Source organism: Phocoena sinus, chromosome 16 (assembly GCF_008692025.1).
Source record: "Phocoena sinus isolate mPhoSin1 chromosome 16, mPhoSin1.pri, whole genome shotgun sequence".
NCBI lineage: Eukaryota > Metazoa > Chordata > Mammalia > Artiodactyla > Phocoenidae > Phocoena > Phocoena sinus.
Genome location: NC_045778.1, coordinates 54823079 through 54840915, shown reverse-complemented (window position 1 = coordinate 54840915; position 17837 = coordinate 54823079). Strand labels below are relative to the sequence as shown.

The window sequence follows — 17837 nt, the reverse complement described above, 5'->3', positions numbered from 1 at the left end:
ATCAGAAACAACGCCTACGCAATAGCGTCCTCAGCACTTTTCGCTGATCACTTTCTGTGAAGACTGCGCATGCTCCAGGAGCCAGCCCCGGGTCAGACACTCCTTCTGCTCTTACCAGCCCAGCCCCGCCCCGCCCTTAGATTCCGATTGCTGGCCCTTGTTTGGAAGTTTACAATAAAGCAGCCAAGCTCCTCAGTCACACATTCTAGTGATGTATATATGTCATTCCTAATCTCCCAATTCGTCCCACCCTCTCCTTCTCCCACTGTGTCCTCATGTCCATTCTCTACGTCTGCGTCTCTGTTCCTGCCCTGCAAATAAGTTTATCTGTACCATTTTTCTAGATTCCACGTATACGCGTTAATATATGATATTTGTTTTTCTCTTTCTGGCTTACGAAAGCACGGAGTCAAACTCTGGACCGCCAGAGAGGTCCTACATCATTGATCTTACAGGACTATATATTTGGTCAATCATTTCAAGTCAGCTAATCATCATTAATTTTATCAGGGGCTCAGTCACACATTTGGTAATGTGAGAAACAATCCTGTAAAACAGGCAGAATACAAGTAATATAGCTAGTAACATTAATAAAGTCGTAAGTATTTATGCTAAGAACTTCTCTTATGTGCAGGCTAGTATCTCCCCAGTTCGTCTAATCAGTCTGTTCCTCACTAATCGCTATCTTTAAGGGAAATGATACATTGGAATTGTACATAAAGTTCACCAAATATGTCTGTACACACAAGGATTGAGAAAGGAATGTTATTTTCTAAGGAGTCATATGGTTGGCGCCAGAAGAAAAATTGATCTTGTATTTCTGCTATTGGGGAGGTCTGGTTAATGCATAATGCAGATGCATAACGCACACTAGAGAGGAAGAAAGCCCAAACTGGCAGAGAAAATTTTTAAGTTTTTCTTGTCTTGCCTTAAAATGTGAATGTTTATTTCATCATTGGGAAAAGAGTGAATCAAAGACGTTTGAGTTTGAACCCCAGCGTCACACTTATTATTTTGTATGTTACTTAACTTTCTAAGCCTCAGTGTCTTCCTCTATAAAATGAGAATAATCATCCCTTCCTCAACTGGTTAAATAAGAATCAAGATAACGTACATAACAACTTAGCATAAGGCTTCCCTGGTGGCGCAGTGGTTGGGAGTTCGCCTGCTGATGAAGGGGACATGGGTTCGTGCCCCGGTCCGCGAAGATCCCACATGCCGCCGAGTGGCTGGGCCCGTGGGCCACGGCCGCTGAGCCTGCGTGTCCAGAGCCTGTGCTCCGCAACGGGAGAGGCCACAACAGTGAGAGACCTGCGTATAGAAAAAAAAAACTTAGCATAGTGTTTAGTACATAAAAAGCACTCAACGAATGGTAGCTTTTTATCACTGCTCAGGTTATTGGGTTTTTTGAAATATTTATTTATTTATTTATGGCTGCGTTGGGTCTTAGTTGCGGCATGCAGGATCCTTCACTGGGGCGTGTGGCCTTCTCTCTAGTTGTGGTACGCCGGCTCCAGAGCGCATGGGCTCTGTAGTTGCAGCACTCAGGCTTGGTTGCCCCTCAGCATGTGGGATCTTAGTTCCCGACCAGGGATTGAACCCGAGTCCCCTGCATTGGAAGGCTGATTCTTAACCACTGGACCTGAGGTTATTGTTGATGTTGTTTTTGTTTTTACGTTTAAAGTAACCAACAGACTAGAGGCATGGGTTTTCTCAAAAGATGACCAGACCCCTAGTAACCAATATTTTAAAATCATTCTTTCTTGAATCTAATTATTGCCACAACTAAGTAGAAGTACTGAACTGAAAGAATTGTTTAATTGTACGTACGGTGTTAAAAAACAAAATTCAACTGGATAAATTTTAAAGATCTTACGGGCTTTATTCAATGATTCATGAATTGGGCAGCATCCCACGTAGCAGATAGAAAGGAGCTCTGAGGAGCTGTACAACGTGAAAGACCTTCATAGGCAGTGGGCCAAGGAAGTTATAGCTGAAAGCAGATTGGTTGTGGCAACATTCACCTTCCTTTCGGGCCGGGATGCAGGGGTCTATCAGAAAGATTACCTCACTAGTGCTGACCAGGTGAGTCCAGATTGCCTCGTTTAAGATTCCATGTCTGGGAGAGGCTGAAACTGTAATTAATTAAAGTATTAAGTTTGGGTTTAGTGACATAGGGCTTAGCATAGGTGACTCCCTTTGGGGCCTGTTGTCTTGTTTTTAACAATAAGAATATCTTAAACTTTTTTTTGTCAAACAAACCATTCTAGGCAAAGGTCCATACAGATGGTTCAATTTCCCCTTTCAGTTACAAGACATGTTATTTCCTTTTCCTAACAAGACATCAAATAATTAACTAATACTTGCCTCTTATGTCCCAGAGGCCATAGCCACAGAGATGACCTCTTAGTATGATTCATCTCATTTAGCCCTTAAGCTTCAAATTATGGTCAAGGAAAGCTCCAAGATTCAGAGTTCTCCCTTGAATTCTGAGTTTTCTCTATGGAAAACCCTCAGAAATTATTTCTGTATTTACTTCTTAGAACTTGATTCTCCTTTTACTGAAAAGTGTCAATACATTCTCTATTGCCTTTTAAGAGCTAGCACCTACCAAATGCTAGGCATGTGGCAAATATTGTTTTTTGTCCACTACACAGATTAAGCCACGTAACCGGCATTACAGCCCCTATGATGTTGGAAACTGAGTAAAGTAACTTGCTTGTGGTCATGCAGCTGGTAAGTGGCAGAACTGCATCAAAATCCAGGCAGACTAGCTCCATGCTTTTAACACTATATTGCTTCTTATTAATTAATTCTGTGAAATGTGTCTCATGTTTACCCCTTTCTTTCCATCCTCACTGATACTGCATTAGTTTTGAGACTCTCAGGATGTCTTAGCTACATTATTGCAACAGCTTCTGAGTTTCTCTGCTTCCAATCTCTCTCTGATCATCTCTGGGTATCGCTGCCAGATTAATTTTCTTAAAACACTGGTTTTATTGTGTCACTGCTCTGATCAAGAAACTACATTTTTTTATTATGGCAAAATATATGTAATATTTATCATTTTAACCATTCATAAGTGTCCAATTCAGTGACATTAAATAGATTCACATTGTTGTGTAACCATCACCACTATCTATACCCAAAGCTTTTTCATCATCCCAACAAAAACTCTGTACCTGTTAAACAGTAACATCCTCTTCCCCTGGCTCTTGGTAACCTCTAGTCTACTTTCTGTGTGTACAAATTTGCAGATTCAAGAAACCACATTTTGCAAACCGTATCTTCTACTTTTTCAGGTCTATCCATAATTTGACCACAATCTATTTAACCTTATTTCTTCATATTTTCTAAATACACATTCTCCAATCTAATATCTGTTTTCTTGACACTCCGCTCCTCAACTATTGTAATTATAACCATGGTTAACACCACACAGTTCAGCATGTTGAACCAGTGAGTTAGAGCTGGATTGAATCTTATAGATTTGCTAGTGCAATCTCATTTCACAGGCTAGAGAGCTTACCAACTTGCTTGAAGTCACACACAGTTGGTGGCAGAGATGGGATTTGAAAACAGAATCCAAATCTTTTAGAACTACAGTTTATTGAGCACTTACAATGTCAGACACAGTACTGAGCATTTTACATTGTATTTTCATACAAGTCTTGGGGAGACTTTATCATTATTACTATTATCATCCCTTCTACAGATTAGGAAATCCAAATTCAGAGAAGCAATTTGCTTACTCTCTTCATTCGCCTGCCTTCTCTTAATAATTAAGTATATAATAATTAAATATAGACTTGGATTTTTCCATGTACATGAACTTTTTCTTCTCCACATCGAGGCCGTAAATCCTATGAGAGCAGTGTTCATGTCTATTCTAGCCTGGCAGAACCTAGCATCATGCTGTATTCACATTGTTCGGTAAATAAACATATGGATAAACCGGTTGGTGTGCATGGTATTTGGGAGGATTTGTTCCAATCTTGGCACTATATTTTAAATACAAAGGATATGAGTCAAGACAACGGCAACACAAATCCGTATAATGAATGCAAAAGTGCCCTGGTATCATCACAATGCTGGCACAGGGCTGATACTCATGAAACTGCAGCTGCCCCATCCTGCGCTTCACAATTTACAAAGCCGCACCTCAAAGGTCAGTTTTGGGTTCTGTCCTTTAGCTCCGCGTCGGTGCCATTGACAACTGTGGAGATCGGAGCAGGATCGGAGCCGCTTGTGTAGGTGGTGACTGTTGCTTCTGACACAGGTTTGGTTTTTGTTTGGTTTGGAGTTGACATTTCAGCTAGGCTACCTCTTGGTAGGCGAGATCTGAGTTCTCTGGGTGGCTGAGGTGTCACCGTGGGTCAGCCCCACCCCTCTTTCTGGTATTTGGCCCAGGGTTCTCGCAACACTCAGCCCCGCACAAAGATGGCGTAGAGCCCAGGCTGGGCCAATGGGGAGTGGCGTTGCTCCCGGTTGCCTAGGTAACAGCCAATGGGCTGCGGGAATTGTGCCCAGTGCGGCTGCCCGGGATGGCGGCGTCAAGCGCGGCAGGCACTGGAGGTGGTGGCGGAGAGGCAGGTGGCAGGGGCGAGCCCGGCGGAGCGGAGGTCCGCCCCGCGTCAGGGCGAGACGGTCATCCCGGAAGGCCGAGCCCAGGTTGGCTGGCAGCGCGGGTGGGAGGGGGCCGGGAGAGTGTGGTCTGGGAGGAAGGGACTGAGGAGCCCAGCCCGAAATGACAGGGGCTGCGGGAGCGCGGCTCCATCCCGAGGGTTGCTGCCCCGGAGGTCCCAAACCCGGGCCTCCCGTCTCTACCGCGGGGTCCGAGGCCCGAGCCCATGGCCTCCGGGATAGAGATCGGGGTACGTGGGCGCTGTGTGCAGAGGAGATCGCAGACCAGTGTGAGCTAAAGACCCCTCCCGCCCTGGAGAGCGGACCCGGGGTGAGGGAAGTAGCGGTGCTGGAAAGCCAGAACCGGGTTGGAGAAGGAATGGGGAGGTCGACGAGTAAGTGTTGCCTTGTTGCGGTCTAGGGCTTTGTTTGCTCTGGGTCCGCCTCTGTCACACTCTGGTGGAGAGACGTCCCTCACACACATCCTTGGGAAGTAGGATGCTTAAATTAGTTGATGGTGGCATCCCTACTGTCTAGCATCTCCAAACTGCTTAGGTACCACCGGGAGTCACTCGGTTGTATTAGAACCCAGCCCAGGAATTTTACTTTCTCATGAAATAGAATAGTATCCTGGCAGTCCGCATCACCCCAAGGCGTCTGGGGTTTTTCTGTTTGTTTTGTTTTGTTTTGAGCTTCTTTCTGGTGTCAGGATTTTCTTCCCACTTTCTTCAGTCGAGCTGTCCCACAGTCTTCCTAAATAAGACCTTTATCTAGTAGCGGTACATTTGTTTACTTTTCCAGTGGAAGGAAGAATTACAGTGAAAGAGACTTACAGACTTAAAACAAAGACAGTTATTTTAAGCTCACTTAAAATACTTTGAAAAGAACATTTGACTTTTTGTTCTAGGTCCATTACAAGCCTGATTTTTGTTCATCAAAGCCTTCATTTTCTTCTCTTTAGGATTCTAAATGCCTAAGAGCTGCTTTCTTTATAACTGAAAGAATTTCAAGACTGTCATACCCTGGGGAGGGTGGCTTTAGGGGGACAATGTGAAGCTATATGTAGATAGTTAAGGTGGATGCCTCCAAAAAATATTCTTAAGCTGAAAATCTATTCTCTTTTATGTTAGTTTTTTTTTATTAATCCTCTGGATTTGGACACAAGTTACTGAGGATGCATAAATATTTTTTAACCAGTTTGATTTCTGAAATTAAAAAAAAAAAACAAATGGAATGGAAACAAAAGTTCTCATTCCTGTCTTCGAGTTCTGTTTGGAAATGTCTGGGGTGGGAGAAAATAAAGATAGCAAGGATATAGTCTATTGTGCAGACTAATAGTGTGTTGGTTTATAGGCACAAAATAGTCATTTTCTTTTAGATAAATGTTTGGATTGATCCTTTGCAACCCATCTATCAAGAGAGAGAAAGGGTGGGCATCTGTTAAGAAGCACGAATCATCTTGGCTTTGTAACTAGATTCCACATGTAAATCTGAAGCCTAAACTCCTAGGCCATCTGTTCTCTTTAAAAAGATTTTTTGAGGGCTTCCCTGGTGGTGCAGTGGTTGAGAGTCCACCTGCCGATGCAGGGGACGCGGGTTCGTGCCCCGGTCCGGGAGGATCCCACATGCCGCAGAGCAGCTGGGCTCGTGAGCCATGGCCACTGAGCCTGCGCATCTGGAGCCTGTGCTTCCCAGCGGGAGAGGCCACAACGGTGAGAGGCCCGCGTACCGCAAAAAAGAAAAAAGATTTTTTGAATAGCTGATACAAATACCGATTTGCATTCCTTATTTTTTTAATATACATTTATTTATTTTTGGCTGCGTTGGGTCGTTCTTGCTGTGCATGGCCTTTCTTTTCTCTAGTTGCGGGCAGGCTTCTCATTGCAGTGACTTCCCTTGTTGCAGAGCATGGGCTTAGTTGCTCTGCGGCATATGGGATCTTCCTGGACCAGAGCTCGAACCTGTGTCTCCTGTATTGGCAGGCAGATTCTTAACCACTGTGCCACCAGGGAAGTCCCTGCATTCCTTTAAAGTATTGGTTTTTTTAGTCTGCATCAGCACTGGCTATACTTTATTAAACTAGATTTGTCTCAAGGACCATGGTTACTGATAGAGTTCTTTTTGGGGTCAGTGGCTATACAGCTATTAATTAGCATGGCTAACTACAGAAGTCATAAATGAAAACCCTGATTCTGCCTCAGGCAGTGACAATATCAATTATATGGACACACGTAGAAGTTTCAAGTCAAGTGTGTTAAACCATGGCCTGAGACACATGGAGTGTACATGTGTTTCCTTTAATTAGCACTTCTAATTGTGTTCTTGGGAATGGACATCGTTTTGACAAGCAGCTATTGAAGTTTGCTATATCTCCCTAGAACAAAAAGGAATGGGAATTTGTAGTATGTGCTTTTGAAAACAAATGGGAGAGGATGGTGGCAGGGATAGGTTGAGGGATGATGTTCCCATTACAATTGCTGTGTAACCAATTACCCCAAACTTAGCTGCTTAAAACAACCATAGGATGCTCACAGATTCTGTGAGTCAGGATTTGGGAGATAATCTCTCTCTCTCCTCCATGATACATCAGCTGGGATGTGGGCTCAGTGGCTGGGGACTGGAATCCCTGAAGGCTCCTTCACTCACTCCTGGTGCCTGGGCTAGGATGATTCAGAGATGAGGACTGCCAAATGGAAGCACCAGCACGTGTGACTTTTTATGTGGCTCGGCCTCCACTGAGCATGGTAGCCTCAGGATAATCAGACTACTTATGTGGTGGCTTAGGTCTCCAAGCTCAAGTTTACCAGTTAGCAAGATGGAAATTGCATTACCTTGTATGATCTGACCTCAGAACACACCATCGCTTCCATCACGTTCTATTGGTTGAAGCAATCACAAACCTCGCCAGATTCATAAATGAGGAGTTAGCCACTACTTTTTGATGGGGCAGTGGCAAGGTCAAATTGTAGAAGAATGTATAAGACAGGAGATATGATAGAGAATATCTTTGGAAAATTCAGTCCATTCTGTTTGGTAATGAGAAGCTAATCCTTCAAGTTTCATTGGCTTCTTTGAAATATTCAGGATATATTGCCCAAGAGCTAACAGCATACCAAAAGAGTGGATAGGTTTACAGTTGGAGGGGCTGGGTAGTGCTCGGTCCCTAGATAATCCTCAAACTGGAGAAGAACCGTTCCCTTTCTTTCAAGTTCCTTCTACTGGTGGGATGCCACTGTTTGGAAGTGTCACATAGCCTTGAGAAAAAGTAAACGCACAAGGGGCTGAGCCCCTGTGTTGTCAGTCTGGCTCCTCAAATTGCACTGAAATAACTCCTTCCAAAACTTCGAGTGGGGCTTCCCTGGTGACGCAGTGGTTGAGAGTCTGCCTGCCGATGCAGGGGACGCGGGTTCGTTCCCAGTCCAGGAGGATCCCACATGCCGTGGAGCGGCTGGGCCCGTGAGCCATGGCCGCTGAGCCTGCACGTCCAGAGCCTGTGCTCCGCAACGGGAGAGGCCACGGCAGTGAGAGGCCCGCGTACCGCAAAAAAAAAAAAAAAAAAAAAAAACTTCGAGTGAAGACAAATTAGTCAGCTGCTGCTGAACATTGAAAGGAAATGTCCTTATCTTATCATCTTCCTGTAGAAATAATGATTTTGCATTTATGTGTCAGAACGGTTGTTTTGTTCTAAGATTTAGTAGAAGATGTAACCATTCATATTCTGACTTGTTTTTTTTTTTTTTTTTTTTTTTTTGCGGTACACAGGCCTCTCACTGTTGTGGCCTCTCCCGTTGTGGAGCACAGGCTCCGGACGCGCAGGCTCAGCGGCCATGGCTCACGGGCCCAGCCGCTCCGCGGCACGTGGGATCCTCCCAGACCGGGGCACGAACCCGAGTCCCCTGCATCGGCAGGCGGACTCTCAACCACTGCGCCACCAGGGAAGCCCTCTGACTTGTTTTGAAGGAATGAAATAGCTCAGATTTGTGCCATAAGCTGACTTTTAGTTCTCTGATGTAATTAGTTCTCAGAAGAGCTGATGGTGACCTCTAGCTGTCAACATGCCTTTCTGGACTGGAAAGCGTTTTCCTCTGTACTTTCGATGGAAAACTGCTTCTCTTCCTCTCATTAATGTTGTATTTGCAATAGAGTCATGTTGACCTCTACCCCAGGCATACTCTGATGCTGGGCTGATGATAAGAGGCTCGTGAGCCTGAAATTAGATGCTGACCTTGTGGAACATTGATGGGACAGAGATGGCACACCAGGTGCCAGCCACTGAGAAAATAGCCCCCCAGAGGTACTGCGGGGCATTAAGACAAGAAAATGATACTGATCTTGGGATATCTTCTACAATGAACATGGACCCTGAACATGGAGCTCCTGAGTAACTAGAAAAGTGAGAAAATCCCTGTTGTACCAATGGGAGTGACTCCAAACATCACCAAAAGAGCTTCCACAAAGCTGGCCTTCATTATGGGGGTAGAAATGAATGTCTCTCCATGTTTGGGTGAGAGCACAGGGCTTCTGCTCTGTTCAGGCCAGACTGTCTTCACATCAGACCATTTCTGAGCTTTCAGCATCTGCATCAAAATCATTATGACATAGGCCAAAATTAGAATGTCCCATAGGGTGCTTATAAAGAACAGATGAGTGGCTATAATTTACTTTTCCCCTACTTAGTACTTACCTCATTAGTCAAAATTGCTGATATTTTTTCAAAATGTCATTTGAATTTGTAAGGAAACACAAAAGATCCTGAATAGCCAAAGCAACCTTGAGAAAGAACAACAAAGCTGGAAGTATCACACTCCCCGATTTCAAACTATACTACGAAGTTACAGAAATCAAAATAGGATGGTACTGGCACAGAAACAGGCACATAGATCGATGAAATAGAATAGACAGCCCAGAAATGAACCCACACTTATATGGGCAATTAGTCTACCACAGAGGAGGCAAGAATATACCATAAGGAAAACACACTCTTCAATAAATGGTGTTGGGAAAACTGGACAGCTACATGCAGAAGAATCAAATTGGACTACTTTCTCACACCATATACAAACAAACAAACAAACCCTCAAAATGGAGTAAAGATTTAAATGTAAGTCATGACACCATAAAACTCCTAGAAGAAAACGTAGGCAGTATGCTCTTTGACATCAGTGTTAGCAATATTTTTATGGATACGTCTCCTCAGGTAAGGGAAACAAAAGCAAAAATAAACAAATGGGACTTAGTCAAACTAAAAAGCTTTTGCACAGTGGAGGAAACTATCAACAAAATGAAAAGGCCACCTCGTAAATGGAAGAAGATATTTGCAAACAATGTATTTGATAAGGGGTTAATATCCAAAATATACAAAGTACTCATAAAACTCAACATCAAAAAATCACACAGCCTGATTTAAAAATGGGCAGAGGTCCTGAATAGACATTTTTCCAAAGAAGACATACAGATGGCCAAGAGGCACATGAAAAGATGTTCAACATCACTAAGCATCAGGGAAATGCAAATCAAAACCTCAATGAGATATCACCTCACACCTGTCAGAATGGCTGTTATCAAAAAGACAACAGGGGCTTCCCTGGTGGCGCAGTGGTTGAGAGTCCTCCTGCCGATGCAGGGGACACGGGTTCGTGCCCCGGTCCGGGAAGATCCCACATGTCACGGAGCGGCTAGGCCCATGAGCCGTGGCTGCGCGTCCGGAGCCTGTGCTCTGCAACGGGAGAGGCCACAACAGTGAGAGGCCCGCGTACCGCAAAAAAAAAAAAAAAAAGACAACAAATTACAGGTGTTGGGGAGGATGTGGAGAAAAGGGAACCCTCGTGCACTGTTGGTGGGGATGTAAATTGGTGGAGCCACTGTGGAAAACAGTATGGTGGTTCCTCAAAAAATTAAAAACAGAACTACCATATGAGTGGAAGTGGAGCACTTCCACTCCTGGGTATTTATCTGAAGAAAATGAAAACAGTTCTTAGAAAAGATACATGCACCCCTATATTCATTGCAGCATTGTTTACAGTAGCCAAAATATGGAAGCAATCTAAGTGTCCATCAATAAATGAATGGGTAAAGAAGATATGGTATGTGTGTATATATTCCATATATATATATATATATATACACGCACACACACACAATGGATATATATATATATGAATACTACTCAGCCATGAAAAAGAATGAAATCTTGCCATTTGTGACAATATGGGTGGACATAGAGGGTATTACGCTAAATGAAATAAATCAGAGAAAGACAAATGCCATATGATTTCACTTATACGTGGAATCTAAAAAACAAAGAAAAATGAATAAACATAACAAAACAGAGTCATAGATACAGAGAACAAACAGGTGTTTGCCAGAGGGGAGGGGATGGAGAAATCAGAGGAATAAGTGAGGGAGATTAGGAGGTACAAACTTCCAGTTACCAAAAAAAAAAAAAAAGGAAAGAACGAGAAATAGGGATTGCATTTAAAAAAATATGTCAAATGATTCTATTTGTCTCTTTATATTTATTGATGTTTTGGGTATCTTAACTCCCTTCTTATAGAATATCCTTGAGTATAAATATTCTTTTACCACTCATATGAAGCTATACCTAGCCAGTCTCCAAATGTTACCAGGTTTTTTTGTTTATCCTGTGATATATCTGTGATAATCATTCCTGCTCCCATTACCCTGTTATCTCCCTAGTTCAGGCTTTATGATCTCATACCTGGGTATATCAGTTAGCTTTTGCTAGGTGTGTTATTACACACCATCCCCAAAACATAGTGCCTACAACAACCGTTTCTTTAGTCCGTGATTCTGTGGGTCAGTAATTTGGGGCTGGGCTCAGGAGGGCAGCTCTTCTAGTCTTGCCTGAGCTCACCCACGCATCTGTGGTCAGCTGGGACAGCTGCTCCACGTGGCCTCTCACCATCTGGCAGACTAGCCTGGGCTCATTCACATGAAGGCAGAACAGTTCCAAGTGCAATAAGAGAGCAAGCCCAACAAACAAATGCTTTTCAAACCTCTGCTACGTCACCTTTGCTAATGTTCCATTAGCGAAAGCAAGTCAGATAACCCACCCAGATCCAACAGGCAGAGGAATAAATAAGCTGCCTCTTAATGGAGGATCTGCCATGTCTGCAAGGGCATGGATGGAGGGAGAACACTTTGTGCCCATTTTTACAATTGACTAAATGATCACATCTCCTGCCTTGCAGCTTTTCTGGCTGTAGGCGTTTGCTGTTCCAGTCCATCCTGCTTCCTTCTGCCACATTCATTTTCCTTAGACTCTGCTTTCATATTTCGTATTATAACCCCCAGAGGTTTCTTCTTTTTCATACCTTATCAGCTATCAGCCCTTCTGCCTAGCTTTCAAAGGTCTCCTTAAGCTGGCCTGACCCTAAAAGCAGAGCACATGGTACAGGGGAAAAAGAACTAGCAGCAGTCAGGGGAGGCATGGGCATGAGTTCCATCATCATCATTGTTCACTAACTAGTTTTTAACCTCTTGGGGCTTCTGTTTCCTCCAAATGTTTCTCCCTGCAAAATGAGGGAGTTTGGATTAAATCTGAGAGGTTCTTTTCAGATTTAAGATTTAGGCTGGGTGTACGTAGATGAATTTGTTTCCTGTTACTCCCTAAATAAACCTTCAACTCGAATAAGACCCGGCTTCTTAATTCCCACCGCACATGTCGTGTTTATATTGCTCTTTGTGCTTTCATTCCCCACGTTTTCTCAGTCTGGCATTGCCCTTTGCGTTCTTCACTGCTTGTTTTCAATTCTGCCCATTCCTTGTCTTTGTAATCTCTGCCATCCAGTTTGGCACTTAATTATATTATCTCTCCTATTCAGTGTTTCAGTTGTTAGTCTTATCAGCTAGATTATAAACTCAACGAGGAATGAGACTATATTTTATACATTGACTAAGCACATAGTAGGTATCAAGCAAATATTTACAGATTAATCCTAAATTTCCATCCCAGGTCTTAGAAAATTGGAACCGGCTGAAGACTTTTAAGACAAGTAGGAGGATAAGACTGCTTGGGCAGAGGTGGCGATGATGGTGGTGGTGGTTGGAGAGGGGGGATTTTTGTTAAATGTACTCAAGGTAGTTTATACTTACCAGGCTGGTAGCCTTTAGAAGGTATCTATAAAATTGCTTTACAGGCCTTTCCTCCAGCCATCCTATGACACTGGTTCTCCTCTGCTTATTTCTTGCAGTTTTCATCCTTCTGTAAGTTGTCACCATGACCCTGACAAAAGGTTCCTTCACCTACTCCAGTGGGGAGGAATATCGTGGCGAGTGGAAGGAGGGTGAGAGGACCCGTGGGTAACATCCAGTGATGTACACTTCATTTGGCTGAAGGACGAATACATCAGGATATATATAAGACAACTTTATGAGTCTTCATTTCTAACTTCTAAAGCCAAAGAGTGCCTTTCCTTTATTTGATTTTAGGATTATAAATAAAGGAAATACTATTGTTACTCCAATCTCCAGAAATAAGTTAAATCTTCCCACTTCTAAATTTAAAGTGTTTTAACACTCTTTTTTTTTTTTTTTTTTTTTTTGCCACACCTCGTGGCTTGCAGGATCTTAGTTCCCCAACCAGGGATTAAACCTGGGCCTATGTCAGTGAAAGTGCCGAGTCCTAACCACTGGCCTGCCAGGAGAACCCCCAACACTTTTTTTTTTTTTTTTGCGGTACGCGGGCCTCTCACTGTTGTGGCCTCTCCCGTTGCAGAGCACAGGCTCCGGACGCGCAGGCTCAGCGGCCATGGCTCACGGGCCTACCCGCTCCGCGGCAATGTGGGATCTTCCCGCACCGGGGCACGAACCCGTGTCCCCTGCATCGGCAGGCGGGCTCTCAACCACTGCGCCACCAGGGAAGCCCCCCCAACAGTCTTTTACCCTTTAGTGGTATTACTTGGGAATTGTTTTTATAAATGCTAAGGTACTCAGCAGAGCAAAATGAATTATTTTTAGGGCCCATAAATTGCAAAGTACAGATTCATCGTAATGACTTGATTCTAGTGAATCTTAAGGAAGAAATTAGGGCAGACACTCAAGAGCAGATGACATTCATTGCCTTAAATTTCCTGTGACAGCTCATTACATTTGGAAGTATCTATTCATAGGAAGGGTAGAATTCCTCCAGCCTGAGGCTATACAGGAAGCACTTTAATGGTGTTCAGTTTGGAAACAGTCTGGCCACTTAAAAGTCTCATGGGTCCAGTCCTAGCAAACCCGGAACTGCCCCAAGGAGACTTGACTCTCTATAGTTGTGCCAACAAGAGCAGTTCACACCCTTTCCAGATGCCTCATTTCTTTTCATGGTAGATCCCTGCAGCTGATGAATTTTTGAGCCTTGAGAGGAGAAATTGTGCACATGGGATGTGACCTTGCCTCCGTACATCCACAGCCTTTTCTCCTGCCTCCGAAACACCTACTGTCCCCTTTAACGTGACCTTTTAAGAGGAGAGTCTTCTCGAGGCTCTGCTGGGCAGTCTCTATCCACCAAAAGAGCGCCCTTGTACCCGGAATGGCATTGCTGCTTCTCCAGTATCTTGCTCTGTTCTCTGGTCAGTTCAGTGGGTAAGCACAGCCCTATTGATGGAACAAAGCTCAAACTAGTATTGCCAGTCAGGTTGTTAGGTTTGCCCAGCAGCTTCATGGTGTTGGAGGGTACTTTAATTTTTTTCTCAGAGTGTCAAGGCAGTTAAGTGTCGAGGGCTCCAGAGTCAGTCTGCCAGCTGCATTTGCTGTCTTGCTCTACCACTTGTAGTTGCTCTGTGGTCTTGAGTAAGTTTTTAATCTTCTCCTTGCCTTGGTTTCTGCATCTGTTAATGGATTGGGCCTACCTCCTAAGGTTGTTGTGAGGATTAAATAAGATGATAAATACAAAGTGCTTAGAAGAGTGTATGGCACATAGTGAAGGCCCTGTGAAGTTAGCTATTGTGATTTTTATTTAAAAATTTTTTAGGCTATTGTGATTTTTCAGTGCTCTCTTATCTTCATACTTGGGGAGACCTGCTCCAAATCTGATGGTGTGACTTAAGAAGGGAAGATCTTAGAGGCCAGCTTATTACTCTGGGTAATAGTTCTCTGCCCTGCTAATGTCACTGCTTCTCTTCTTTCCTTTGTGGGTGGGGTGATGCAAGGCAAGGGATGTTGGACCGTGAGAGGGGACCCTGAAGCTGCCCCATCCCAACCTGACACCTGTCTTCTCTTTGCTCAGGCCGCAGACATGGTTTTGGTCAACTGATGTTTGCAGATGGTGGCACCTACCTGGGCCATTTTGAGAATGGGCTCTTTAATGGCTTCGGGGTACTAACCTTCTCAGATGGCTCGAGGTGGGTACTGGGTCATCACTCCTTTCTCAGCCTTAAACTAGGGAAGGGAAGTTCTGTTCGAAAAGGGATAGTGAGAAACATCTGGTCAAACCTGAGCTTGTCCCGGGCCCTCTGAAAACAGGCAAGGAGTAGCGTTCGTTCTTTTATTGGTTACTTTATAAATACATCTAAAATTTGAAATGGCAAGGAGGTCAGTGACCTCCCACCCCACCACTGTCCTCTTAGGTTATCTCCTTGAGATTAGAGCCTCGTATCATACACACTCTCTGACCCTTCTCTGCTGGGTGGGTGGGTGGGAGCCCTGGAAGAGTGGAATCAGCTTTGCTCCTTGGCGTTGATAAACCACATATTTGGTGTTGGCAGCTGCCTGACTCAGTTATCCTGAAGGCTGACATCTCGTGTTTCTGCAGGTATGAGGGGGAGTTTGCCCAGGGCAAGTTCAACGGCGTCGGAGTCTTCATTCGACATGACAACATGACCTTTGAGGGGGAATTTAAAAACGGCAGAGTGGATGGTTTGGGTAAGTTGCGGGCCAGCAGGACAGGTGACTGACAAGCATAAATGGGTGGAAGGACACCTTTGCAGCTTTAATCCTCCTGTGGATGCCCAGCAATGCACAGTGACTGGGCGCCGATGCCGGGTCATCGGACTCACCAATAGACTACCCAAGGGCTGCAAACTTTTCTCTCCCTCCGCCTCTACGTAGCAAGCAGACCTCCCAGCCACTAATGCCACTGTCACACCCATATTTTCTCTGTCCCCCTCAAAGGCCTGCTGACTTTCCCTGATGGTTCTCACGGAATACCCCGCAACGAAGGTCTGTTCGAGAACAACAAGCTTTTGCGGCGCGAGAAGTGCTCGGCGGTGGTTCAGCGGGCCCAGAGCGCCTCCAAATCAGCCCGGAGCCTCACCGCCTGACGTGGCGCTGCGCCCAGCTGACAGCAACGCCCCGCCACCCGCTGGGGGTGAACAAAAGAATCCGATGTGAGAGGAGATGAGAATGACCATGGAGCAGAAGTCCCGGGAGGGGCCCCGTCACCTGCCAGGCAGGGCTTCGGTTACAGAAGGTCTGAGGCTAGGGCCGCTGGCCTTGCAGCAGTGGTACCCGGTGTGCCCTGCCCTTCTCTTGCTCGTTGGTACTCTCTGTCCCTAACACCGTGGGTCAGCCAGTGCAGACCTGCTACTTCATTTTCTGCCAAGTGATACCAAGTCTCTTCCTTCTGCCTCTATTTGGGGCAGATGATCCCAGCCCCAGATTAGGGCCAGTGCTCTGTGCTGCCCTGGAGAAATAAGGAAAACGATAGGAGTGGCTCAGACAGTACAGCGGTCCTGAGAAAGTCAAGGCCAGAGCTGTTCTGTATGTTACCCCTGCATTCGCTTCTGGTTGGCATCATGGCCCCAAGCCTTCCACTTTGTCTGACCAGACTGGTCCTCGTGTCTGCTTATTGCCCCTGTGAAGGGTTCAGTGAATGCTATTTCCCTCTCCCTTGACTTTACAAACAGATAATTTGTGCTCCTCTCTCCTTCCTTAGACATGGGAAAGGATCCCTTTAGTCAGAAAGAAACCGATATAAACAGTCATCTTATAACTTGTATTTATAACTAACTCCAGGGCAAGGGCAGATATCTGTGGGTCCCATCAGGCCCCTGTCATGGAGTGAACTAAATCCTTAAGGATGGCTTGGGCTGACACAGCTTCTTCCCAGTGGACCAGTAGGTCAGACCCACCTCAACCCCTTGGGGTTCAGGTAGAATTGGACCCATCTTGGGATGGCAGTGAACTAAAAGAGCATTTGGTTCACTGTAACTCTTCCACCATGAGCCTTGGCCATCAGGCCTAGGGATCAGATCTTGATCGACTGGATCCCTGCACAGTTCATCACAGAGGCCTCCAGTTACCCTGTGACCCAAACATGCCCCCCCTCAGCCCCTTATCCTCACACTGAATGTCTCCTCAACAGCAGATTGTGGTGGAAATTAGAGCCGTGTGCCTCTATTTATTCTCTGAATTGTACTGTAGAAACAAGTGTTTATGAGGAATAAACAAATCACCAGAACTGCCTATACTTAGTTTTCTTGACTCTCTTGCTGTACACCCTTATGAATATTGACCCATTTGCTATTTCTAAAAGTTAATTAGAGATGGGAGCTTGAAACTGACACTGCACACTTTACTACATAATATCATCTAATTCTGCAAGGTAGGAACATTATAAAAAAACACACACAAAAAAGCCAGGCAGGGCTTCCCTGGTGGCGCAGTGGTTGAGAGTCCGCCTGCCGATGCAGGGGACACGGGTTCGTGCCCCGGTCCGGGAAGATCCCACATGCCGCGGAGCGGCTGGGCCCGTGAGCCATGGCCGCTGAGCCTGCGTGTCCGGAGCCTGTGCTCCGCAACGGGAGAGGCCACAGCAGTGAGAGAGAGGCCCGTGTGCCGCAAAAAAAAAAAAAAAAAAAGCCAGGCAGGCTCAGGTTGCCCAAACTAGTAAGTGGCAGAGCTGGGTGGGATTTGTATCTGGGACTTTTTGACTCCAAAGCACTTTCCACTGAATTCCTCATCTCCTTGAACGTCAGGGTGCCCAAGTCCTGAGACCATTTATTGTCACACCTGTTGGGTTACCTCAGGCAAGTCTTTCTCTGAACATTCACCTTCCATGCTAACCCATTCACTTGCATGATCTTATAAGCCCTGAGAGGAAGGTACCATTATTATCCCTGTATTACAGATGAGGTTCAGGGCAGTTAAATAGTTTTCTAAGGTCTTGCAGACACTAAGGTGCAAATCCAAGAATGGAAATCCCAGAGACTGAGCTCTTCACCAGTATACTAGGCTGCCTCCGTAGCCCTAACTTTTTGCCCCATCCCTAA

General features: G+C 45.0%; 1 protein-coding gene across 3 annotated transcripts; it reads left to right on the top strand.

Annotated features, from left to right (window-relative positions):
• The first annotated feature begins 4529 nt into the window (after positions 1–4529).
• MORN4 (MORN repeat containing 4) lies at positions 4530–17035 on the top strand. 3 transcript variants are annotated; one of them, XM_032609054.1, is made up of 6 exons: positions 4530–4671; positions 6155–6335; positions 12837–12929; positions 14855–14969; positions 15380–15489; positions 15739–17035. In XM_032609054.1, exons 3-6 carry the CDS (start codon positions 12863–12865, stop codon positions 15885–15887), a joined length of 441 nt encoding a protein of 146 aa, XP_032464945.1. In that variant the 5' UTR covers positions 4530–4671; positions 6155–6335; positions 12837–12862; the 3' UTR covers positions 15888–17035. The 3 variants fall into 3 exon arrangements, with proteins under 3 accessions (XP_032464945.1, XP_032464943.1, XP_032464944.1); XM_032609052.1 differs by lacking the exon at positions 6155–6335 and having other exon boundaries at positions 4538–4671; XM_032609053.1 differs by lacking the exons at positions 4530–4671; positions 6155–6335 and adding an exon at positions 4713–5018.
• The last annotated feature ends 802 nt before the right edge of the window (positions 17036–17837 follow it).